General features: G+C 36.0%; 1 protein-coding gene across 13 annotated transcripts; it reads right to left on the bottom strand.

Moving 5' to 3' along the window:
• Positions 1 to 426: 426 nt before the first annotated feature.
• Positions 427 to 23380, bottom strand: LOC108741957 (jacalin-related lectin 34-like). 13 transcript variants are annotated; one of them, XM_025979544.1, is made up of 18 exons: positions 23273 to 23380; positions 22946 to 22969; positions 18111 to 18134; positions 13881 to 13910; positions 13622 to 13648; positions 12839 to 12883; positions 9488 to 9517; positions 8522 to 8554; positions 8168 to 8200; positions 7814 to 7846; positions 7460 to 7492; positions 7106 to 7138; positions 6538 to 6564; positions 6057 to 6125; positions 3550 to 3594; positions 2450 to 2482; positions 2183 to 2215; positions 435 to 521 (listed from the first exon to the last, which is right to left on the bottom strand). In XM_025979544.1, exons 1-17 carry the CDS (start codon positions 23337 to 23339, stop codon positions 2193 to 2195), a joined length of 609 nt encoding a protein of 202 aa, XP_025835329.1. In that variant the 5' UTR covers positions 23340 to 23380; the 3' UTR covers positions 435 to 521; positions 2183 to 2192. The 13 variants fall into 13 exon arrangements, with proteins under 13 accessions (XP_025835332.1, XP_025835329.1, XP_025835331.1 ...); XM_025979546.1 differs by having other exon boundaries at positions 6538 to 6561; XM_025979545.1 differs by lacking the exon at positions 22946 to 22969 and adding an exon at positions 22476 to 22499.
• Between the last annotated feature and the right edge of the window lie 3034 nt (positions 23381 to 26414).

Genomic DNA, 26414 nt, shown 5'->3' with positions numbered 1-26414 from the left:
AACGCACTAGATTTCACCCATCCAAATAGCGTCTAACGCCTACAGCACACGGCAGCTGCGCGTGCGCCAGTCGTGAGCATGTCGGTGACGCGAACCCATAACATTTTCCCCTGTCAAAAAGTGCCCAACGTCGCTAAAGAAGTTTTCACTTCAAAAAACTACCAACGACTTTTATTTCCCGTGAGGTTCATTACACTAAAACACTCGTTATGCACAGCTCTTCTAGTAATAAACATATCATCTTTTGTAAAGTTTAATTGAAGTCATCGTGTTGTGAGCCATAAAGACATCTTAATTAAGTAAGCGTTGTGTTTCAAATGAATATTGGAATACCTTTTCTTCTCATAGAAATATGACAATTGGATTATTGCCTGACTACAAAAAATAAAACTGCAAACTACATCTTTTCAAGTTTTTAATCCCATATAGCAAAGAAAAACATTATTGCATACTACTATTAACAGCTCTAGTAAGCAGTTTCTAATACATAATTCATATAATGTTGAATGGCATTTATTGGACTGAAACAGAATTAAACAGAATTAGTAAAGTATTCTTACGGTGGTAACTAATGAAATTTAATTAATTAATCACAACGTAAAATAAATTTGAAATATACTGTTGAAACAAAAACTTTAATGAAGGTACTATTTCAGCTTCGACTTTTATCAGGCAATAATGTAACAGGTCAATTGAAAAGTCCCCGGCCTAAAATAGTAAAACACATTTTTTTTGCAAAATTCGTTTTTTTTATTCAACATAATTCCCTTCAAGGGTGATACACTGATTATAGCGATCCTCCAACTTTTCGATACCATTTTTGTAGTACGATTTGTCCTTTGCTTCAAAATAGGCCTCAGTTTCGGCGATCACCTCTTCATTCGACGAAAATTTTTTCCCAACGAGCATTCTTTTGAGATCTGAGAACAGGAAGTAGTCGCTGGGGGCCAGATCTGGAGAATACGGTGGATGCGGAAGCAATTCGAAGCCCAATTCATGAATTTTTGCCATCGTTTTCACTGACTTGTGAGACGGTGCATTGTCTTGGTGAAGCAGGACTTTCTTTTTCTGCAAATGCGGTCGTTTCTCGGCGATTTCGTCCTTCAAACGGTCCAATAACGCTATGTAATAGTCGCTGTTGATGGTCCTTCCTTTTTCAAGGTAGTCAATGAAAATTATTCCACGCGCATCCCAAAATACAGACGCCATAACCTTGCCAGCCGACTGTTGCGTTTTTGCACGCTTTGGAGCGGGTTCATCGTGTGCAGTCCACTCCGATGACTGTCGATTGGACTTCGGAGTGAAATGATGGAGCCATGTTTCATCCATTGTCACATATCGACGCAAAAACTCGGGTTTATTACGCGTGATCATCTTCAAACACTGCTCTGAATCATCAACTCGTCGTTGTTTTTGGTCAAAAGTGAGCTCGCGCGGCACCCACTTTGCACAGAGCTTTCTCATACCCAAATATTCGTGAATGATGTGATGTATACGTTCCGTTGATATCTGTAGAGTGTCTGCTATTTCATTCAATTTCAATTTACGGTCATTCAAAATCATTTTGTGGATTTTTTTAATGTTTTCGTCCGTAACAGCCTCTTTTGGGCGTCCACTGCGTTCACCGTCTTCGGTGCTCATTTCACCACGTCTAAACTTAGCATACCAATCCTTGATGGTTGATTTTCCTGGGGCAGTGTCCGGAAATTCGTTATCAAGCCAAGTTTTTGCTTCAACTGTATTTTTTCCCTTCAAAAAGCAATATTTTATCAACACGCGAAATTCCTTTTTATCCATTTTTTTCACAACAACAAAAGTTGCTTCACTAAAAATGCTATAATTCACAAACTAATGTTCCGACAGCCGTCAAATTTATAGACGCGTCTTTTGAAGGTTAGGACTAACTGAAAATCATATGGATTTAGTTCTGGTGCCGCCATCTATGTGTCAGGCCGGGTACTTTTCAATTGACCCCTAGTACTATACAGAGCGTCGGGAATTATACATGTTCTCTAGGCAGAAAGGTTCGTGGAGGTTGTCAGTTGAAGCGAATGGTTCTCTAATTTTTTAAGCACGACAGCTGGTTTGTAATAATTATAATACGATGAATTTCAGGAATTATTAGATAATTATAGAAAATTTAAAATATAATTAATGATCAAGGATTTATTAAAGACAATACCTGTTCCAATTCAACAGTCATCGTCTTGGCACCCTAAAAGTAAATAAAGTCTTATTTATTTATACCATGAATTTCGATCATTAAGGTATATACAGTTATTGGCACGAGTTGCCACTATGGAAATTGTTAGATACACTTTTGATACAATAATAAAATTATTTAGAAATTGTTGAAGACACAGTCAAGCAGTGCTACTAATGAGCATGACGCTAACATCTAGAAAATTTAAAATATAATTAATGATCAAGGATTTATTAAAGACAATACCTGTTCCAATTCCACAGTCATCGTCTTGGCACCCTAAAAGTAAATAAAGTATTATTTATTTATACCATAAATTTCGTCAAAAAGGTAACTACAAGACCGGCTTGCAACAGAATCATATTAGGATTGTAGCAAATGTATTATTAATAGCCTAAAGCCGTTGCTTTATGAGCCTCTTCCGTTCAATTTACGTTAGAAATGTCTACCCCATATGCTATTTCTACCGTTAGATTGAATCCACAAATTACGTGTGTATTTGGTGGATCCAATTCTTACGAAAAAAAAAATGATGCCAATAAATAAGTTATGTATCTCAAAATTAAAAACTATACAGGGTGTAACATAAATAAGTGCTGAGTTTACATAAGGTGATGAACATGAAAATTAAGTAAATGTATATATATGTATACTTTTTTTTCAGAAGCAGTAAAATGGTTAATAAAATTAGAAAACAATATTAGAGTAAGATACATGCTAGGGCAAGGTGTTGGAATTATCAGGTTATAAAAAGGAAAGTATATAAGAAATTACGCTGAGAAGGAAACGGAAATAAGAAGTGATACGCAATTTGAGAAACAGTACGTTTTATAAAATACCACAAATGGCGCGGTGAACGCCATCTGTAGTACAATGTTATATTTAGTGGAATTTATTCTGCTCAACAAGGTCCATTTAACTAGATGGATATTTACTTGCTGAACTGAATCCACGGCGTAGCTCACCACTACGTGATAGGCACGTTACCAAAATCGAACAAACAAATTCGTAGTGATCAGTACTCTGTCGAAACTGCCAGATGCGGATGGCGATTTTGATCTTTTTGGATGAATTCCACTAAATGTAGGATTGTACTACAGATGGCGTTTACCACGCCATTTGTAGTATTTTATAAAACGCGCTGTTAAGACAGTAGGTAAAAATTGGCTTGTCTTCTGTCGAAACTGTCTGCGACGCGCTGATGAGATCCAAAAAGATCAAAGTGGTGATTCGCGTCTGGCAGTTTCGACAGAATACAGACCACTTCGAATTTGTTTGTTTAGCAGTACGTTGCTATGATTTCAGTGAAAAGATTAATATAAATTGCTTATTTGGTTGTTACGTACCTTCGCCCATGTTTCCAGAATCCGCTACTTCTCTGAACTTTACATCTAGAAGTGAAAAACATTCAGATAATTTTTATCTGTACAGTACAATTAATAGTCCAATTTTAAAGAAGTTGGGAAAAAAATGCCATTCAACAACTGTAGAACTTTTTCCGTATTAACCAAATTTTATGTTTTATTTTGTTTTGTTTCCCATTCTTGAAGACGCACCTCCTGTTTTTCTGGGCAATAAATAAATATGAATATGAAGGTTCGGGAACGTGCTTTCCCAGAAAAACTCGAGAACATTCCAAAATAATAAAAGCAATTGACTGGTATAATACAGAGTAATGTATATTCGACATAAGATAAAAGTTACTGGGTTTTGTAGAAGCTAAAAAAACAGTTTAATCCAGAAGTTGCATCAATGTAAATAGAAATAATTTCTGATTACACAGAGTGTTGGATAAGTTATGTCTATACTGAGTGACTCAAGATTTATGTATAGGCTCTCCTCAATTAAAATAACGGCATCCATTTATCACTTCAGGTTATACTGGAAGTTGACACCAACTTCGTTATTTTAAATGGAACACCCTGTATATTATGACGGTTTTGAATTCTACTTAGGATTTTAGGTAGACTTATATAATGCTTTTCTACTTCTAATATTTATATATATAGATATACTCATAGAACGAGTGAAGAATATGGTTACAATTTTCTAATAAATTAATATCAAATACTTTGTATATTATGGTCAATTTAAATAATTTCATAGTAGTAATCTTTCGGATTTGTAAAATTAGTTGTTTTATTTGTTGAGAATATTTGAGCATAAAGTGAGGAAATCATAACTTTATTTCTTAAAATTATCTTTTTTTTATTTTAAAACAGCGAATAAATAGGTATATCAGTAAGATTTAGATAATGCTTAAAAAAGCTGAAACAACATTAATAATGATATCAAAATTGACTGTAATATACAGGGTGTTCTACACTGAACTGTAATTTGAAGTTTTAGCTCTTTCAGCATATTGTTATTCAAAAGAATAGATGTATTCGATTAAATAAGAATTGAAGCCAACATATTATAAAAGATAGATCGTATCAAATGAACCCTTGCTTACTTATAAAGATGACCAACACACCAGGCGACGACTTCACAACTCAAGCTGTGCCTCCTACTCCAGCTCAGCAGCGGGCGAGAGTTGACAACCGGCGGCATGTTGATACGCAACCTGACTTGAATGTCACGGCCGACGACACCATCTTTCCCCCGAAGCGAGGACCAGAGCGATCAGCTAAAGTTAAGACTGGTAAACCACACAGACCAGCTAAAAAGTGTCACTACACCGAGAAAAATTCCTAGGCGAGACACAACGAGAAACATTCAGATGCCTAACAACAGGACGACGAAAAATCGACTGAATCCTGTGATCTCGAAAGTGACGAACCAAGCTGCCTCACTATTTGCTCTGAAGAAGATGCCGACTGGGCGGATGTCGAATTCGCCATGTCCTGCTCAGAAATCCATCTTTCTGATGCGATCTCTGGTCCTGAAAAGGAGGGATGGATGGAGGATATCCACATCGAGACTTGGAGCCTGCTGAAGAAAAACGCCTGGCATGGTTGACCGACCACCAAACCGCAAAGTCTTCGGCTCCAGAACCGTACTCAGCACGACGTGACAATGGCATATCTCTATGGAGATATCTACACGGACATCTTCATGGAGTTGCCCGAAGTACTCGAAAAATCCCTGAAGACCATCTCCAAGCTGGACAAAGACCCTCTCATGAGAGAGAAGATCCTTGAGGGCAATCAGGTGTGCCAGCTCGACCGCGCCATCGACGGACTCAAACGAGCCGGACGACAGAGAGTGGCACTCGAAACTCCCCTCCGAGATGAAGAATAACGGATATACACCTACTCACTCAGATCCTTGCCTCTTCGTGGATCGGGACAGGCAAACCTTTCTCCTCATCTATGTCGACGATTTGATCGTTGTCACCAAAGAACAACGTAGAGACAAGCAGCTCAATGGCACCCACTCCAAGAGCTTTAAATAAAGAACCTTGATCAAGCCAGCTATTGTCTGGGTATCCAGATCAATAGAACGAGGGAGAGCATCCACATCTCGTAATCAAACTACGTTCGAGATGTCCTGGCCAAATTCGAGATGACCAACTGCAACCCTGCATCTACTTCTCTTGCAGCCGGTGTGAACCTCTATGATCCTGCTTTCGACGTGGACGACACCAACGAGGAGCGCCCTTACCGAGAGCTCGTCGGAGCTCTGATGGACCTGGCTGTGGCAACTCGGCCCGACATTGCCAACGCAGTCAGTGTACTGGATACCTTCAAATGTCAAACAGGAATCATCCAACTAGAACTACTAAAGAAATGCTACAAAAGGAAAACAAAAGACAAAAAGAATACTTATAACTCGGAATTTAAGGTTGAGGGTAAAACCAACAAGAAAAGAAAGACAGAACTTGTAAAAACAATTCAATTTAAATGATTACCTTGGACTACGGCGAACATTTCATGCTCTGTTTTCTTTTCCATTACTACAGTCTTCTTCATACTTTCAGCTAAAATTTAAAACAAAAATCAGAATATATAATTCAATTAGCGATTGCACTAGGAATTTCAAAATGACATACTAATGGAAATATGCGAATATTTCAATTTTAGAGTAATTGAAATAAAATTGATATTTTATTGTATCATTTGCTTCCAGAAACAATCAAATATAATCAAATAGAAAAATGACGACAAAAATAAGATAACAGAAAAATTATTTTTATATTTCAACGTATCCTAAGTGTAATCAAAAGTGAGGTTTTAGATGATATGGCATGCTTTTTGTATTGTTGTTGTAACAATTTTGAATGGTGCAGATTCAGTCATTAAGAAGGCGTAAATAGCAGATGAGAAATATGAACAAAATGTATCGACACATGGGTAATATTTAAATGATTGTTAGAATTGACTATTATTTACCTGTTGCAGTAGCTCCTGTAAAATCTGCTAAAAAAGAAAACGTATTTAAAAAAAGGACACACGATCGAAGTACTCACTTTTTAAAAATAAAAACCTCTAACGAATGTTCCTCTAATTTTTAAAGCAAAACTCGTTTATGATACGTTCATAAAATTATTCAATTCAATTATTAGTAATTCATAGAAAATTTAAAATATAATTAATGATAAATAATCTATCAAAGACAATACCCGATCCACTTGGCACCCTAAAAGTAAATAAAGTCTTATTTATTTATCCCATAAACTTCGATCATGAAAGTATATACAATTATTGGCACGAGTCACCACTGTGAATATTGTTAGATACACTTTTGATACAGTACTAGAATTATTTAAAAATTGTTGAAGACACAGTCAAGCAGTGCTACTAATGAGCATGACGCTAACATCTAGCGAACGGTTCTCTAACATTTTTTGCACAACAACTGGCTTATGATAGTCATAATGCGATCAACTTCACGGATTATTAGCAGATTTTTGAAAATTTAAAATATAATTAATGATCAAAAATTTACAAAAGACAATACCTGTTCCAGTTCCGCAGTTATCGCCTTGGCACCCTAAAAGTAAATAAAGTCTTATTTATTTATCCCATAAACTTCGATCATGAAAGTATATACAATTATTGGCACGAGTCACCACTGTGAATATTGTTAGATACACTTTTGATACAGTACTAGAATTATTTAAAAATTGTTGAAGACACAGTCAAGCAGTGCTACTAATGAGCATGACGCTAACATCTAGCGAACGGTTCTCTAACATTTTTTGCACAACAACTGGCTTATGATAGTCATAATGCGATCAACTTCACGGATTATTAGCAGATTTTTGAAAATTTAAAATATAATTAATGATCAAAAATTTACAAAAGACAATACCTGTTCCAGTTCCGCAGTTATCGCCTTGGCACCCTAAAAGTAAATAAAGTCTTATTTATTTATCCCATAAACTTCGATCATGAAAGTATATACAATTATTGGCACGAGTCACCACTGTGAATATTGTTAGATACACTTTTGATACAGTACTAGAATTATTTAAAAATTGTTGAAGACACAGTCAAGCAGTGCTACTAATGAGCATGACGCTAACATCTAGCGAACGGTTCTCTAACATTTTTTGCACAACAACTGGCTTATGATAGTCATAATGCGATCAACTTCACGGATTATTAGCAGATTTTTGAAAATTTAAAATATAATTAATGATCAAAAATTTACAAAAGACAATACCTGTTCCAGTTCCGCAGTTATCGCCTTGGCACCCTAAAAGTAAATAAAGTCTTATTTATTTATCCCATAAACTTCGATCATGAAAGTATATACAATTATTGGCACGAGTCACCACTGTGAATATTGTTAGATACACTTTTGATACAGTACTAGAATTATTTAAAAATTGTTGAAGACACAGTCAAGCAGTGCTACTAATGAGCATGACGCTAACATCTAGCGAACGGTTCTCTAACATTTTTTGCACAACAACTGGCTTATGATAGTCATAATGCGATCAACTTCACGGATTATTAGCAGATTTTTGAAAATTTAAAATATAATTAATGATCAAAAATTTACAAAAGACAATACCTGTTCCAGTTCCGCAGTTATCGCCTTGGCACCCTAAAAGTAAATAAAGTCTTATTTATTTATCCCATAAACTTCGATCATGAAAGTATATACAATTATTGGCACGAGTCACCACTGTGAATATTGTTAGATACACTTTTGATACAGTACTAGAATTATTTAAAAATTGTTGAAGACACAGTCAAGCAGTGCTACTAATGAGCATGACGCTAACATCTAGCGAACGGTTCTCTAACATTTTTTGCACAACAACTGGCTTATGATAGTCATAATGCGATCAACTTCACGGATTATTAGCAGATTTTTGAAAATTTAAAATATAATTAATGATCAAAAATTTACAAAAGACAATACCTGTTCCAGTTCCGCAGTTATCGCCTTGGCACCCTAAAAGTAAATAAAGTCTTATTTATTTACCCCATAAACGTCGATCATGAAAGTATATACAATTATTGGGGCGAGTCGCCACTGTGAATATTGTTAGATACACTTTTGATACCAATGGTACCCATCTCGGATCGCCACTGTTAAGCTTGAAAATTTGATCACCGATAATAAAGCTTAAAAGTGGCGAGTTGTTACAACGAATAGTAGAATAGTGCCATGGGTGTCAATGAGTCCGAATCTTAATTCTACCATAAATTTTGGTTAAAAAGTTTATGTCCTTAACGGTGGAGCTTGGTACTAAAAATGTACAATGTGATTTGTCGCCTAGTAGTACTAATCTCGGATTGACCACTGTTAAGCTTTAATATGTAACTATCGATGGCAAGACTTCAAATTTGATTACGGATAATAAAGCTTAGAAAAGGCGAGGCGCCAGAAGGAATAGTAGAACAGAAGGTGCTATGGGTGTCAATGAGCCCGAATCTTAATTCTACTATAAATTTTGGTCAAAAAGTTTATGTCCTTAGCAGTGGAACTTGGTACTAAAAATGTACAATGTGATTTGTCGCTTAGTAGGACCAATCTCGGATCGCCACTGTTAAGCTTGAAGACTGAAGATTTGATCACCGATAGCAAAGGTTAGAAGTGGCGAAGCGAAGCAACCAATTATTATTTAACGTATCGCCAATTGTTCGATATGGTTGATTCAACAACTTTTTCTTTTAAAGTGATAATGGGAAAGTGTTTTTTATCCGTAGGTATATCTAAAGTGAGGTATTTCACATAGAGTTTGCTATGATTTTGAATTCAAACGGTACAGGGAGAATCGTTAAGAAGGGGTGGACAGCAATTGAAAAAACATAAGCAGAATGTAGTAGGCGCAATGGAACTCATTTATAGTTATGTTCAAATGTAGTATAAACTATCACTTACCATTTCCAGTGGTTGCTGTGGAAGCTCCACCTAAAACAGAAAACATATGGAAGTAAAAAAAAGAACAAACGATCGAAGTAGTAGTGGTGGCGGTTAAATAACCAAAGTAAATAAAGAACGTTTTCACTTAATTTGTAGATAGTTTCGAAATAAATATTCTGTAATCCTTAATAATAGCAACAAATGCAAAGCATTCGTGTAAAAATGTTATATTCAGTTATTGTGCAGGAATCGCCACTGAGTAGAATTTCTTAAAAACAAATAGTAGAGCAAAAAAAAATATAAAAAGTAAATAATAAACTAGTAAATTGTCGTCTCAAAATAATATATAATGCAATATTTGATACCTGTATTTTCACTGATAACGATTCTGTAGGTATACCTATGCGTAAATAAACGAACACATTGCGCAACCTTTATTTTAAGTAGGTACCGTCTAGTTGTATTCTTGGAGATGACTTCATAAACGAAATAATTATTTTTTATGTGAAAATTCAATTTCAATTTTATATCTACTATAAACTACCTCACATTAACGAGGGAAAAATTTGTTGCTGTTGTCAACACCCTCGCTGGGAATCGAACCCGGGACCTTTGGCTTTACGCACCAATGCTCTCACTACTAAGCTACGAGAGATAACAACAGCAACAACGACAAATCGTACTTTTTAGGTTACAGATCTCTCGAACTAATCTAATTATATTAATATATAATATATGAAACACTTTGACATTTAATAGTGGTTAATGTCAAATATTAATGTGATAATTCATTTTCAATTTGTTACCTACCATAAACTACCTCAGGTTAAAAGTTAGTGGACAGAGTATTGGTGCGTAAAGGTCCTGGGTTCGATTTCCGGCGAGGGCGTGACAACGGGAACAATTTTTCCCTCATTGACCTGAAGTAAGTAGTTTATAGTGGGTACAAAATTGAAAATGAATTTTCACATTAATATTTGATATTAACCACTATTAAATGTCAAAGTGATTCACATATATATAATATTGCAACAATTGCTGTTTAATTATTAATATATATAGTAAATATAATTAGTAAAACATGTTTCATTACACCACAACTATAGTAAGTTCTGATAATACATGCTAATTTTGCAGAAGTATCATTGGTATCTAATCATGTTAAATGATGAAATTGTTATTCGTTTAATCAACTATTCGACTACTTAATTCTACCATGAATTTCGGTTTTGAAAGTTATAGTCTTATACCGTATAGGAAACAGTAGACCTTAGTACAAAAAATCTCAAGAGATACACTATGCGAATTGTCATTTAGTAGCACGAATCATGGATCACCACTTCAAGTTTGACCCTAGATAGTGTACGTTAGAACTGGCGAGACGTTAGAAAGAATAGGAGAGCAGAGGGCGTTATGGGTGTCAATCAGATAGATTAGTAATAGGCTATATAGAAGTTTTTAAAATATCTATTGTTAGAAGGAATATGAATTTATTACAATTAATCACCCTACAAAAAAATAGAAATGCAAATATTAGAAGTGATAAGTTTTCATTTGACGTATTGTCAATTCTTAGAAATGGTTTTTCTTGATTAAACAATGCCCTCTGTTAAAGAGATAATAGGAAAGTGATTTTCATTGATAGATATATCCTAAAGGGAGATTTTGCATGGTATGGACGTATGGAATATATCGGGTTGTTCGGAAAGTCATTTCGTTTTTTCCCAACTTCACATTTAAGCCGTATAATTTTTCTATGCTTTGAGAGCTCATACAGCAAGGCTTGTGTGTGAAAAATTCTAATAAATTCTTTTCAGCAGCATTTTCGACATATCTTACTGTTTTACTGCAGAAAGGGTAAAAATGCTGTTCAAGCCAGAAAGAAATTGACTGATGTGTATGGAGAAGGTGTGTTGACAGTACGCCAGTGCCAGAACTGGTTCGCTAAATTTCGATCCGGCAATTTTGATGTCGAAGATGCACCACGTTCGGGAAGGCCGGTTGAAGCTGATAAAGACGCGATAAAGGCATTAGTTGATGTGAACCGGCGAATAACAACACGTGAGATCGGATTGAGGTTAAATTTATCAAATTCAACAGTTTATGACCACTTGAAAGGCCTGGGATTATCCTCGAAGCTCGATGTATGGGTTCCCCATGTTCTCACAGAGAGAAATCTGTGTCGCCGCATTGACGTCTGCGATTCGCTTCTCAAACGTCACGAAAATGATCCGTTTTTGAAGCGCATCATCACTGGGGACGAAAAATGGGTTGTATACAACAACGTCAAACGCAAGAGGTCATGGAGCAAAAAAGATGAACCGGCTCAAACCATTTCCAAAGCCGATATTCACCAAAAAAAGGTGATGCTGTCTGTTTGGTGGGATTTTAAAGGAATCGTTTTTTTTGAGCTTTTACCGGATAACACAACGATTAATTCGGAAGTCTACTGTCATCAGCTGGACAAACTGAATGATGCACTTCAACAGAAAAGGTCAGAACTAATCAACAGGAAAGGTGTAGTGTTTCACCAAGACAACGCGAGACCTCACACAAGTTTGGTCACTCGCCAAAAGCTTTTACAGCTTGAATGGGATACAATGCTACACCCACCATATTCTCCAGACCTGGCACCATCGGATTATTATTTGTTCCGGTCACTCCAAAATTTTTTAGACGGTAAAACCTTCACCTCAAATGAGGAGGTCAAAAACCTCCTCGATCAGTTTTTTGCCAGCAAAGACCAAAAATTTTATGAGCGTGGAATTATGCTACTACCAGAAAGATGGCAAAAGGTGTTGGACCAGAACGGTCAATATACAATTTAAAAAAGTATTTGTTTATTATACGAAAACTGTCTTTCATTTCCACAAAAAAAAACGAAATGACTTTCCGAACAACCCTATATAATATAGACATACATATAGAGATTATACTATACTCAAAGAAACATGTTATTTTATTCCAATTTTCGTGGACGATGGGAAATCATCAAAAGACACTCAGCCGCCCGTACGACTGGTAATGATGAAGAAGACTCCGAAGAGCGTCTACCAACTTAAACCCGTCTACTTCAGGTCGCTATAGGGCCTAACAGTTCACTTTCTTTTCAGTCGAAAGAAATGTTCAAATACCCGGAATTTAGTATTACCTGTTCCAGTGGCTGTTCTGAAAACTGCACCTAAAAGCAAACCGTACTTGTGTAAAAAAATACACACGATCTAAATAGTAGCAGTGGCGGCTACTCAGCCGAGGTAGATAAAGAACGTCTTCACTTATTTTGTGAATTGCATCGAAATCAATATTTCTGTTGTAATTAGATCTTATTTGTAAATAACAATTTTAAAATGACATATAATTGAATATTACCTGTTCCACTTCCAGAGTTACTACCACGACTTCCATCTTGGCATTCTAAAAGCAAATAAATGTCCCATTGACTTGTTTAAATGTGGTGCAAATCTTAATTGTACTGTACATTTCGGTCACGAAACTTATGTTCTTATACCGTGCGCGAAACAGTAGGCCTTTTGCTAATGGTAACTGAGCGCTTGGTCGCGACGTCTGGTGATTAAAATTTTAACTGGGATAAGGTTGTTTTACATGCTGTCAAAGCGCTAGATTTGTATGCATAAAATTAAATAAAAACAGATACATAATTCCCGGCGGGGGGTCACAACAGCAACAAAACTATTTTCTTCATTAATTTGAGGAAATTTGTTGTGGTTCAAAAATCGAAAAGTTGGTGTTGCATATTAACATTGGCCACTATTAGTAATTAATAAAACAATGTCTTAAATATGTAATTATTATCGAATTATAATGATCTGAATATCCCAATGATTAAAATAAAGTTTGTTTTTATCATGATTAATTATATCTATTAATAAGTTCTTCAAAAAATGTAAACATTTTTTAAAAATGAAAACTGAAACATATTGAAATAAGCAACATATATATACTAAATTGATTAAAACACTTGGCGAGTTTCAATGTTTATGTGTATTTTTAACGTAATTTGCCATTTCCGGAAAATTGACAATTGAAAACCATACTAGGACTTTCATCCAAGTTTGTAATTCAATTAAATAAATAAAGAATATAAATTTCGGGCAACCGAAACTGTTGTCAATTGATGGTATCAGTTATTACCTGTGTTGGTTGGTTGTGTAGCCTTTCCTAAAAAGGAAACACGTAGTTAAAAAAAGGTTTATATACACTTGATCAAATTAGAACTTATTATCAGCGGTTCCAATGGTTATCTGAAGGCGCCTTAATGTGTTGACGCCATATAATAAAACCAACAAAGAGACGAAACTTTGAAAATAAGGAGAAATTTATATTTAAGGAATCCTCACAAAATTTCAGTGATTATAATAACAATTTAACATATTAATGAAGTGACCATTACCTGTTTTGCCAAGTGGTGAAGAATCACCTCCTAAAAAAATAAAATAAGTAATTAAAATAAAGGCGTGTATGTCGTGAAACAAACGATCGCAGTGGAAATTCTTAGGAAGTGAGTAGTAAACAATAGAGTATCGTAAGCTAACCTTATAGGGTAGTCATATTAAACAAAATATGGCCTAAACTTATAATAATTCCGCGATCTGCATTTTTTATGAATTCTTTTACATTCACTTTTAAGTAGTTTTGATTGGGAAATTGTTATTTTTAGTCAAACGTATACTTTCACGGTTCGAGTCCATACTCGTTCTGAAGACTTTTAAGATTAGCCGTAGTCGCATGAATCGGTCACAGCGTTGCCAGCCTGTACGATAATTATGGAGACATACGATAATTTTGCTTCAAATACAATGTACGATATCGTAATTCAAATTTCTATTAAACGTACGATAATTCGTGCTTATGGGATAAAAAAATATTTTCAAATAGTAATATGTAGTGGGACTATGATATTTGTTTCTGCCAACCTGTTGTCGTGTTTTTCTTCCTTCTTAAAATCTATTGTTAATAGAACAAATGGTCATTTGAACAGTCTGGGTATTTTCACTTCATAAAAATACAAATTCTCTCTAATTTACAACAGAGCCGGGCAAATTTGGCTCTTTTGAATCTCGAAAGCTTCTCAGGTAGATCCTAAGAGCTTCTCCTTGCTAAACTGGCGACGGTTAACGGGCTTTTACTTACAAGTCAGTGTATTGAAATGAATAGGGGATGCAATAAATTTGAGATAATTCGAATAATCTTTACAAAAATAATAATAAGAATAATGGTAATGATAGTGATGACGATATAATAATAAAACAGAATTAATACGTTGATTATTATCATTATTGTATTAGATTTTATTATAAAAAAAATATTTTTATGTATGTTGAATAGTTGATTTTAAGAACTTAAGTACAATTTTATAATGTTAAAATATATACACTATATGCATAGATATATAAATATATGTTGAAAAGTTGTTTATTTGTATACATTCAATAAAATTTAATTGTTTATGGACTCTAAAAAAAGAACTTTCTTCCAAAATGTTTAAAATCCAGTCCGAAATTCATTTTTCTATTTGAAGTTATTAGCCTGTCAGGAAAGTTTTTATAGTGTCATCTATTGATGGTATAATAGAACTGAGAAAACCACTGGGGTACACAGACTCTCTTTACAAATTCATACTCCCACCACTAGATGCGCATGCGCAATAACGTACGATATTTTTGATGTTAATACGATAATTTTTCCTAAAGAGGGCGAAAATTCTATCTACTGAACCTGGCAACGCTGATCGGTCAAGACATTTACCACTGAAGATGCCGACCGCATCAGCTGGCGAAACTCACCGGACCACGACGAAACCCAAAAGTCGTCAGGACGAATTGCTTAGTTGTTTAATGATAACAAATTAATACAAATTTGTCCAAATTAAATATCTCTAATATACGAGGTCTGTTCAAAAAGCATCCCGAATTTTGAATTTCCGCGGGTTACAAATATACAAATTTCGATTCTTTTGTCAGATAATAAGTCAGATAATAAAGAAGTTAGATAAGTGAGGATGGAAGGAGTAGTAGGGATATAAAACAGAGGATAGCGCAGGGTCGAGTCGCCTTTAATAAAAAGAAGTCACTTCTATGTTCGCGCACGGTTAATTTAGAAATTCGAAAAAGGTTGTTAAAGGTGTATGTTTGGAGCATGGCGTTGTACGGGTGCGAAACATGGACAGTGGGAGCGGCGGAGCGTTCGAAATGTGGTGTTATAGGCGGATGATGAGGATATCGTGGGTAGAAAAGGTTAGAAATGAAGAGGTATTGGAAAGAATAGGAGAACAAAGGACTCTATGGAAGACAATAAAAAATAGGCGAGATAGGCTGGTAGGACACCTTCTCAGGCATGAAGGTCTAGTCAGAGACATATTAGAGGCAGAAACAGGAGTTAGGAGGGGTAGAGGTAGGCCTATATTAGATTACTCTTCGCAAATAGTTAAGGATATGGGCTGTTCTAGTTTTAGGGAAATGCGAAGTTTAGGAAAGAGTGTAGGTACGTGTCCAACCAGTCTTAAGACTGATGACCTTAAGATGATGATGATGATGATGATTCTTTTCTGGCTTTATGTTGGTACTCATGTCTCTCACTTGTACCGTTCATCGGTGGTACAAAATGTTCTCAGAGGGCCGAGAAGATGTTGACGACGAAGAGTGTGCCGGACGCCCCAAGCACGTCAACAACAGACAAAAACATTGATGAACTGAAAAAAATAGTACAAAGAAATTCGAAGTGGTCAGTATTCTGTCGAAACTGCCAGACGCGGATCGCGATTTCGATCTTGTTGGATCTCATCAGCGCGTCGTAGGTAGTTTCGACAGAACAGAAACCAGCTCTACCTTCTGCCTTAACACAGCGCGTTTTATAAAATCCTACAAATGACGCGATAAGCGCCATCATGGTACAATGCTACATTTAGTGGAATTCATTATGCTCAACAAGCTCCATTTAAATGGAAGGCGTAGCTCACCACTACGTGATAGGCACGTTACCAAAATCGAACAAACAAAATCGAAGTGGTCAGTATTCTGTCGAAGCTTCCAGACGCGGATCGCGATTTCGATCTTGTTGGATCTCATCAGCGCGTCGCAGATAGTTTCGACAGAACACAGACCAGCTCTACCTGCTGCCTTAACACAGCGCATTTTATGAAATCCTACAAACCTTTAGGTTGTAATTGTAATTGTCGTAAAATCCATCTATTTAAATGAACCTTGTTGAGCATAATGAATTCCACTAAATGTAGCATTGTACTACAGATGGCGCTTACCGCGTCATTTGTAGGATTTCATGAAGAAAATAGTATTGGCCAATCGTCGAATCACCATAAGAGAAGTTTCTGAGAACTTAAACATATCGATTCGCTCCTGCCATTCGATTTTGACCAATGATTTGGGCATGAGACGGGTCGCTGCGAAATTTATACCAAAATTGCTCAATTTCGACTACAAACAGCATCGCATTAATATCGCTAAGGAGCTGTTGGACTGCGTCGACCCAACTTTGCCCCAGAGGGTCATAACTAGTGACAAATCATGGGTTTATGGTTATGCCATATAAAAGCGAGCTAAGTTAGGTCGAATGTGAAGGTTTTACTTACAGTTTTCTTTGATTGAAAGAGTGTTGTGCATCATGAGCTTTTGTCACAGGGTAAAATGGTCAATAAGGAATATTATCTGCAAGTTATGTGCCATTGGCGGGTAACAATTCGCCAAAAACACCCGGATTTATGGATCAGATCAGAAATTGACTTTTTCACAATGATAACGGCCCTGTTCTCAAATCGTTGCTTGTGCGCGAATTTTTGTCCAAAAGCAACACACAAATGATCCGCAGCCACCGTATTCCCCACGTTTGGCTCCCTGTGACCTTTTTCCAGAAAGTGAAGAGTCCCATGAAAGGAATACGCTACATTACGATTAAGGAGATAAAGACCGCATCGAAGGAACACTTGAAGTAGATCACAAAAAATGATTTTTTGAAGTGCTTTGAGAATGGGGAAGAAACGTTGGCACAATTGTATAATATCTGGTGGGGATTAGTTTCAAGGGGACAAAATAGATATTCATGAATAAATAAATGAATTTTAAAAAAACACAAAATTCGCGATACTTTTTGAACAGACCTGGTAAATCCGTGAAAAATTACGAAAATTAGTTGATGATTAATATAAATGTGATGTGACGGGAAACCATACTATATATGCTACATTTACATATCTGGTCCGCTTGAAATCCAACTGGTTTTATGTTATTTGCGTTTGTCAATAAAATGTTATACTTACTTATGGATGTGCGGCATGCGCGCCTGAGCAGTCCCACTTTTTCAACATTCGTTAACAAATTACTGTTTGTTTAATTTCAGTTGATTATTAAATAAGGTTTTTCTGTAAAATTTCCCGTTGTTTCGAATAGCGCTGTCAGTTTCTTTGCAAAAATTTAAAAAAAATTAGCACCCATTTTTTAGATATAATAGTCCACATACTTTTTTTACAAGTATTCCAAAATGAATTACCTACCGAACAATTTTTTAGAAATGAAAATCTAATATGACTCCACTATTATTTAGTATGAAGTATTAAAAACATAGGTTTAATATACAAAGTAGTTTTGCAAGAAATCTGCTAAACACTTACCACCCGACAATCCAGAAAATAGACCTGTAATGATAAATTAACAAAATTAAACATATTGCTTGTATAAGATCATAACGTAACTTAGTCTCAATGTGCTTAGCACTCACACATGTCAATTACTAGAAACCTTTTGAATTATAAACCTAACATGAATCTTTAGTGCATAGCAATTCACGCAAGCTAATGGGGAAGTCCTCATTTAAATGTGTGAAATGTGCATAGCATTTTACACCTATAAATCAATGTTTCTGCGTCATAATCATCATAAAGTCGTCAGTCCTAAGACTGGTTCGACACGCACCTCTTCTCTTTTCTATCTTGAGCTAATCTTCGCATTTCCCTAAAACTAGAACATTCCACATCCTTAAGTATTTGTGATCAGTAATCTAATCTAGGTCCACCTCTATTCCTCTTAACTCCTGTTTCTGCCTCTAATATGTCTCTGACTAGACCTTCTTACTTGAGAAGGTGTCCTACTAACCTATCTCGCCTATTTTGTTATTAATTTCCGTACAGTCCTCTGTTCTATTCTTTCTAATACCTCTTAATTTCTCTATCCACGGTATCCACCATTCGCTGGTAACACCACATTTCGAACGCTTCTAACCTTTTCTTTTCCGACCGCGACCACCGTCCACGTTTCGCACCCATGCAGTGGCGCGCTCCACTACTGTCCCAGTGATTATAATTTACAATATTATATTTTACAGTATTCCTAAATAAATGGTATTCAATCTACGAAACGCAACACTCCTAGAAGCTGCACCACCTAGCGGAGGGGGGGGTGGCGCTTAAGTTGCTGATAGTTTTGCACTTTAAAATGTAATGACCCTGCTTGCACGTATGAATGGTTGAAGGGACCCTTTGGAGTAAGGTTCTCCCGGTGCATGTAGATTCTCTTGAAAAGGGATTTCCTTGAATGTTGGATGAAAATAGGGTGAAAGAGTCCTCTGGTTTACCCGACCTCGTGGTCATTACACGATTACGGAACGGTTTATGAACCGTGAAAAGAGCGGCGACTATCTTGAGCGACTAAAAATCGGTTCCCGATGCAGCTTTGTGGTTCAGCCGAAAGGGTAACCTCCACTTTCCAAACAGACGGTGTCACGCGTACCCTGCCTAATAGATTTGTTATCCTCTCGGGGTACTGAACGCTCGCAAGCGGTGCCGCATGTATTTAGCCTTAAATCCGCCACTTACGGGAACAAAATAAAAAAAAAACAAAAATACAAGTACAACAAAGATTACAACACTAAACCCCGGAACTTAGGGTATTGAAGTCAAAGAAGCGTCTTTTGATTCTTCCCTGTCCCAGGCCCGGACCTAAGGGATAACAACGTGGGGAGGCACGGAAGCTGTTGCTTCAGCCTCTTCCGCTGAAGGAGTATTATCGGTTCCGAACACTTCTGACAAAGAACAGTAAGCGACTCTACGGGGCCGCCAGGAAGCAGTTTTGCAGAGAAAAGACGATAAAGGAGAGTGACGGTATCTTCTGTAGCTCGCGGAGTGGTCAAAGATAGACGGGGAGCGTTTGCCGTCATTTCCTTTGCCCAGAGGTGAAAGATAACGTGGTTAATTTGATCACCTTCTTTACTACGCCCTGGAAAAAAGGAACTCTTAAAGTGGAAGAGATGAATCTCCTTCAGAGTTTTTCCAAGGAAGTAGCCAGGATTCCAGGTCCACTGGAAAAGCCCGCCGCTGTGCTGAGTATCGTAGATTGCTGAGTTATTGTCGTGATAACATTACCTCTTCGATTTAAGGTTAAGATGCTATTTCCTACCACATAGTGGGCGGCACCTTTGATACCAAACAAAAGGCATTTATTGGAATTTCTATTCACAGCCGACCTAGATATCCGAAACGTGGGGAATAATCTGACCTTTAGAAACGTCATAAGAGAAAAGGTAATCAATATTACCTTCTATACGAAAAGCATCACACACAAGATCAGAAACTAGAAAGCATCTGACGAGCCATCGTTTTCCCACAGCCCCTTTTCTGTGACTCATACAGACTTATGATGAACTATTTTAGGGTTATTGATTGCAGGACGACCAACGAAGGAGTAGACGTAGCTAGAATTGATAGGTTCTTCTCAATGAATCCCGAAACAATTCGGGGACTGTATAGCTTCAAGACGGAACATACGCTAGCTAAATATCGACCTGCCTAATTTGGAGCACTTCCCAGTTTCTCTTAGATATAGGGAGATGAATGGTTTCTCTTCCACTCATGGTGACTGCCCTAGGATGATTCTCGCTCCTTTGGGGGAACTCCGCCTGCTAGTCAATAGGATCGTTACACCTGAAAAAGTCAGACGGTCAATAAGATCCTTCAGCCATTTCAAATCACCGAGGTCCGATGGTATCTATCCAGCCCTGCTCCAACGTCCCTGTCTGTAAGATCAGAAACATCTGCAGAGAGGAAGATAAATTTGATGCCCCCTGTCCGCGTAAAGACCCTTTTCCTCGTTGTTAAAGAATATAGGATTAGTCTCTGTTCTAAAAGGGACTGGTATTCAGGAAAAATCTCCATGTCATATGACGCTGACCTATAGTTTATAGATGGGTCTAAAAACACGAGTAGGAGTACAATTGACATTTACAGGAGCCAAAATGGGGTAGACTTTCAGAACATTGGGTCAGTTTGCCACTCCTTTTCAGGACGAAGCAATGGCCATTGATTGTTATGTCCAGAAAATACCTGCTGATAGCAACAGTGGGCACATATACATATGCACTGACTGTAAAAGTGTTCTAGCGGCCCTCAGAGGATACTTTACAATGTTGAAAAGTTACAAGTCTGTCACCAGGCCATCAATAGATTATCGACTCTAAACAAGATAGTATTGCTCTTGGTTTCGGGCAATAGCGGCATAAAGGGAAACGAGCTCATTTACGACTATGCTAAGAAGATCACAGTCTTTAGAATCAGCATTTTGGAATCCTTCTAGTAGAAGCCCAGCCTCTATAAATAGCGAGGTCGGAAGAGTAAGTTGAACTTACGAGTCGATGAAAGGTCATATACGTATGACAAGGACTGATTAATTAATAATGGTGATGTTACTTAAAAAGTTATTACATAAATAAAATGGCAGTGTTAAAGGTATTCTGTTACGGAATAATTTTATAAACTGCTGTAACATGTTTAGATATAGTTAAAGCCTTTGATACAGTTAATCGTGAAAAACATTTTATCAAATTATTAATATCAAAATAATCAAATAACTGGGCCCATGCTAAACAAAAAAATGGATAAATATTTACACAATGTCACTGCATGATTAACTTGTAATGGACTTTCGTTGAATCCAACAAAAACTGTTTTTATGTATTTTGAATTTTATAGTAGCCGCAATATTTAGATCTGGTCCGAAGGAACTTGAACCTTGACAAAACTCTTGTACAAACTAGAGTGGATGGATCGGCTTGCTAGTTTCGATGATTTAGAGAGCTAGACCATAGGTTCAACCGTAATGGGGGGTTCTTAAAGAGAAACCAGACTAACACAAGTCCCACAGGGTGGCAGAGATGACTAGGATTGGTATGGCACTCTGATGCACAATACTGCGATGTGGAAGGCAACGGGAAACCACCACATTATGATCCCGAGTAAAACGTACGTTACAAATTAAATGATGGCGTCCTCTGGGGTAAAGCACTCCGGACGTAAACTAGTCCCCCATTCGGATGTCCGGGCGGGGACTACCTCGGGGGATGTCATCAATAAGTACAATAGAAGTAGGTGCAATATTTCAAGAGTCGGATGATTAGCTCAGGATAGAACAGAATTGAGGTACGTATCCAACCAGTCTTAGGACTGACGACCGTATGGTGGTGGAATATTTAGATCACTAGAGTGGTAATGAGTACTAATCGAGTCACTTACGAAGAGAAAAGCATATTACCTACATTGTCAATAAAGGAAAGGATACGTTATTTTGCAGTATTCAACATTATAGAATAATAGGATGGGATGGTATTATGAAGTATTAAAGTTATTAGAGACGGTATAGAACAGATTAATCAAAATAGTTGTACGAAATGATAATAATAATGCACGTCGTTTAAGAATTTAAAAAACATTAAATATAGAATTTCTACTATACTACTAGAATTAATAAAAAAAATTATTGAATTAAAAGTATTCCTAGGCGTAATTTTTTAATTTCGTTATAAGAAGTGAGCTGAGTGTTCGTTGGTGGAATCCCCATTGTAGAAGAAAATGTTAGTCATCTACAAATGATACAGGTCCGTATTCAAACGAATTGTAGTTTCACGTTTACAAAGACGATCTGGCGGCTCAATCGTCATTGAATTGCAAAATGTTATAACAATAAAATGTTTTAAGTTTAGCTGTGCTTACCTCCAAGTGAAGTCAAACCGCGCCCTAAAATTAAAACAAATAATAATTGATAAAGGTGTTACGGGAAATGGTTGAATGTAAAATAAAATTTAATAAGAAAATTTTTACCCTGACTTAAAGTATCAAACGTATAGAATGTGCCGCCGTTGGGTTGCCTATTCTTTGCCTGGACAAACTACGCGGTTGTCAGGTATAGGCGGGTATGTCGGTACCAGTTACCTTCACTAGCTTGATAATAGAAAAAAATTTATATCAATATAAGCGTTGTTTTATTGCGAACACGTTGATATAGGNAGTGTTCGTTGGTGGAATCCCCATTGTAGAAGAAAATGTTAGTCATCTACAAATGATACAGGTCCGTATTCAAACGAATTGTAGTTTCACGTTTACAAAGACGATCTGGCGGCTCAATCGTCATTGAATTGCAAAATGTTATAACAATAAAATGTTTTAAGTTTAGCTGTGCTTACCTCCAAGTGAAGTCAAACCGCGCCCTAAAATTAAAACAAATAATAATTGATAAAGGTGTTACGGGAAATGGTTGAATGTAAAATAAAATTTAATAAGAAAATTTTTCTTTATAGAGGTACCTACTATAATTAACGAGAAATAGTTCGAAAATCTATCAACTGACTTTCAATAATATATAACAAAACAAAATGCTTCATTATGTTTTAGAAAATACTTTTATTTATAAACTGTACAATCTAAAATTCTTTACACTGATTAATCTTTGTTAAGAGTATATACATATATACAAATTTTACTAGTTGTAACTTTTTCTAGAATGATCTTACCTTCAATAGTATTTACTTGAAAGAAACACACATACACTGAGACGAAAAGGGTGAAAAGATGCTTCATTTTGCTACGAAAGGGACACACACTTTAGTGAATACGTATTTTTTGTAATCGAAATTACATGTAAGAACTACCTGACGTCTCCTTTTATACATTCGTATCAGATAACAAACAACTGCAATAAACACGATTCAGTGTTTTTGACAAATTAGAACGTGTTAAATGAGCTTTCATAGTTATGTAGAAAACTTTTCAAGATAATTAGTCACATTATGCCCACTTGCATTATTTGTTCGTAATTTTTTTCATATCTGAATATGTTGTCACAGCTTTAAAAAAATTGTATTAAAGACTCTTAAACGAAAAAAAGATTGACTTAATTGAAATATTTAATGTGAAAATTCATATCCAATTTTTTTCACATTAACAATTGATATTAACCACTATTAAATAAAGTATTCATGTAATTACATTAGTTCGACAGATCTAATAAGTACTGTTTGTCGTTGTTGCTGTTGTCAGCTCTCGTAGCGAGAATGTAACACCATTGTGACAACAGCAATAAATTTCCCTTCATATTAACCTGAGACAGTTTATAGTGATAAAAAATTGAAAATGATTTTTCACGATAATATTTGATATTAACCACAATTAATTATCTAAATGTTTCATATAATTGAAATGTAACATACTTCATTAGGTACAAGACAGTAAGTAACGTAAAAATTAAATACTAAGTATCTAAAGACAGTCAACAATACAATCATTGCAAAAAGTAAACATTGCTGATTATGCAGGTCTAAGCACCTCATTTATTATGTTAGTCTAAGATCCGAACCTAAAACGACCTTCACCGAGCTGATAATAGAATGAAACATATTTTATAACAAATTTAGTGTATTAGAAAATATGTCAAGAATGGGTTGCCTAAAAAAATCCTGGACAGACTATTTTTAATTATTTTTTAAAAAATGATTTTTAATAAAACGTTGCAACATTAAGATAATAAGAAAATGTTTACCCTGACTTAAAGTATCAAACGTATAGAATGTGCCGCCGTTGGGTTGCCTATACTTTGCCTGGACAAACCACTCGGTTGTCAGGTGTAGGTATGTCGATGCCAGTTACCTTCACTTGTTTGATAATATCCAATTGATCCAATCAGTAGGTTTTTATTTCTGATACTTGAGACAATGCATTCCTATTTCGTCCTGCTGTCTTTTCAATTTTACATTACAACATTATATTTTCTTGAAATTAGTAAGGAGTATGCTTTCAAAGAGCAGCTGAACGAAAACTGCTGTATTTTTCGAAAATTTCATGATTTGAATTTTAAACGGCCACATATCCTACAGATTTCTTTATTCTCTCGTTATGTTTACATCGATGATAAATATTGGACTTCTACTGAATGTTCTCGTATAATATACTAAGATACTATCAGATATAATCCTTTTAATTTCAGTTCAATACCAATCGCAAATGCTATTATGTATTGCAGAAAAGAACTGAAACAGCATAATAAAAGATTTGTTTGGAATTAGTCACTTTAATACGCCTATTCAATATCTTTAATCCATATCGATTTAGAAATCTATTAGGAGATATGGAGGCGAACTCTAATATTAGTGAGGCTCAGTCCGGTTCAATTGAATTTTAGGCCGCTTGAGAGCAAGCAGGCTCCATCCAACGTTTCTACGTGATCGACCAGCTGAGAAAATTAACCTTCCGGCAAAGCGTTCCTTCATAGTTCTCTATGACGGTTAAATTGAATACTAATGACCTACAGGGATAAAATTGACACCTCCTGTTCAAACTATTTTACTGGAAGTTACGTTTAGGAAAATATTTTAGACACTGTACGTAAATCAACAACTCTTTCGTACACAATAATCATTTCGAAAATTTTTACCATCAGTAAGAATTATTTTTGCCTTTTTTTTTGACTTCATCGCATAATAACTGCCCCACAAAAGAAATTATTCTGTGTGGGGATCTGACCATGTATACTGTTTCTTTTTGGAATCGCTAAATCCAAACCCGCAGTCAATTTAATCCCAGTTTGTTAGAGTTTGAACATAACCTCAAATAATCTCCAAAAATTCATTAAAACCGTTAATCATGACAATCCCATACGATTTTGAAGAAGTAACCAATTAACTCTTCCACTAAATGTACAACTTCACAAACCTTTAAACCCCTAACCTCTGAATCTCTCATCGAAAACCTATTCCTGCCGTATATTTCAAAAAATTAAAATAGAACTTCCTCCTGATTTTCAAGGAGTTAAACTCTGTATAATTCTTTATAACTTTTATGAGACCCATAGCAGTAACTTGCCCGATGTAGATACACCACGAGGAGGCAACTTCAATTTTGTGTCACAAACGGTTTTATGGTGAGAGATTAGGCAAAACTGTTTCAGTATTTTGATTACGAGGATATAGCGATATGAGATCATCAATTTTTAGGTTAAGGGGTTTAGTGGAAGAGTTGATTGGTTACAAGTTTTAGTTTAAAATCGTTTGAGGTTATCAAAATTAACGATAAATTATGCAAGAGAAGAAAAAGTAGGAAAAAAGGGAATATAAAGGTAAGAGACGAAGAATTAGAAGAAGTAGGGTTATAAAGCAGAGGATAGCGCAGGGTCAAGTCGCCTTCAATAAAAAGAAGTCACTTCCATGCTCGTGAACGTTTAATTTAGAAACTCGGAAAAGATTGTTAAAGGTGTATGTACATGGACGGTGGACGCGGCGGAAAAGAAATGATTAGAAGCGTTCGAAATGTGGTGTTACAGGCGAATGATGAGGATACCGTGGTTAGAGAAGGTTAGAAATGAAGAGATATAATAGAGATAGGTTGGTAGGACGCCTACTCAGGCATGAAAGTCTAGTCAGAGACATATTCGATTAGATTATTGTTTGCAAATAGTCAAGGTTATGGGTTTTTCCAGTTTTAGGGAAATGCGAAGATTAGCTCAGAATAGAAAAGAGTGGAAGTGAGTGTCCAACCAGTCTTAAGACTAACGACCTTATGATGATGATCCCATTTCTGCGAAAACACTCATANAATGGTTATTTTGAGGAGCTTGACGAATCAGTCTATAGAGATGGCATTAATAGACTGGAACACCGCTAT

This window comes from Agrilus planipennis, unplaced genomic scaffold (genome assembly GCF_000699045.2).
Source record: "Agrilus planipennis isolate EAB-ADULT unplaced genomic scaffold, Apla_2.0 scaffold315, whole genome shotgun sequence".
Taxonomy (NCBI): Eukaryota; Metazoa; Arthropoda; class Insecta; order Coleoptera; family Buprestidae; genus Agrilus; species Agrilus planipennis.
Note: the sequence above shows the minus strand (reverse complement) of the source record. Positions and strands in the feature narration are given on the sequence as shown.

Coding starts and splice junctions, on each gene's coding strand:
- LOC108741957 (XM_025979544.1), bottom strand. CDS start 23,339: ATGAAGCATCTTTTCACCCTTTTCGTCTCAGTGTATGTGTGTTTCTTT. Junction 18,135..22,945: donor CGGTTTGACTTCACTTGGAG/GTAAGCACAGCT, acceptor TTATCATTACAG/GTCTATTTTCTGGATTGTCG. Junction 8,555..9,487: donor CACAGCAACCACTGGAAATG/GTAAGTGATAGT, acceptor ATTTACTTTTAG/GGTGCCAAGGCGATAACTGC.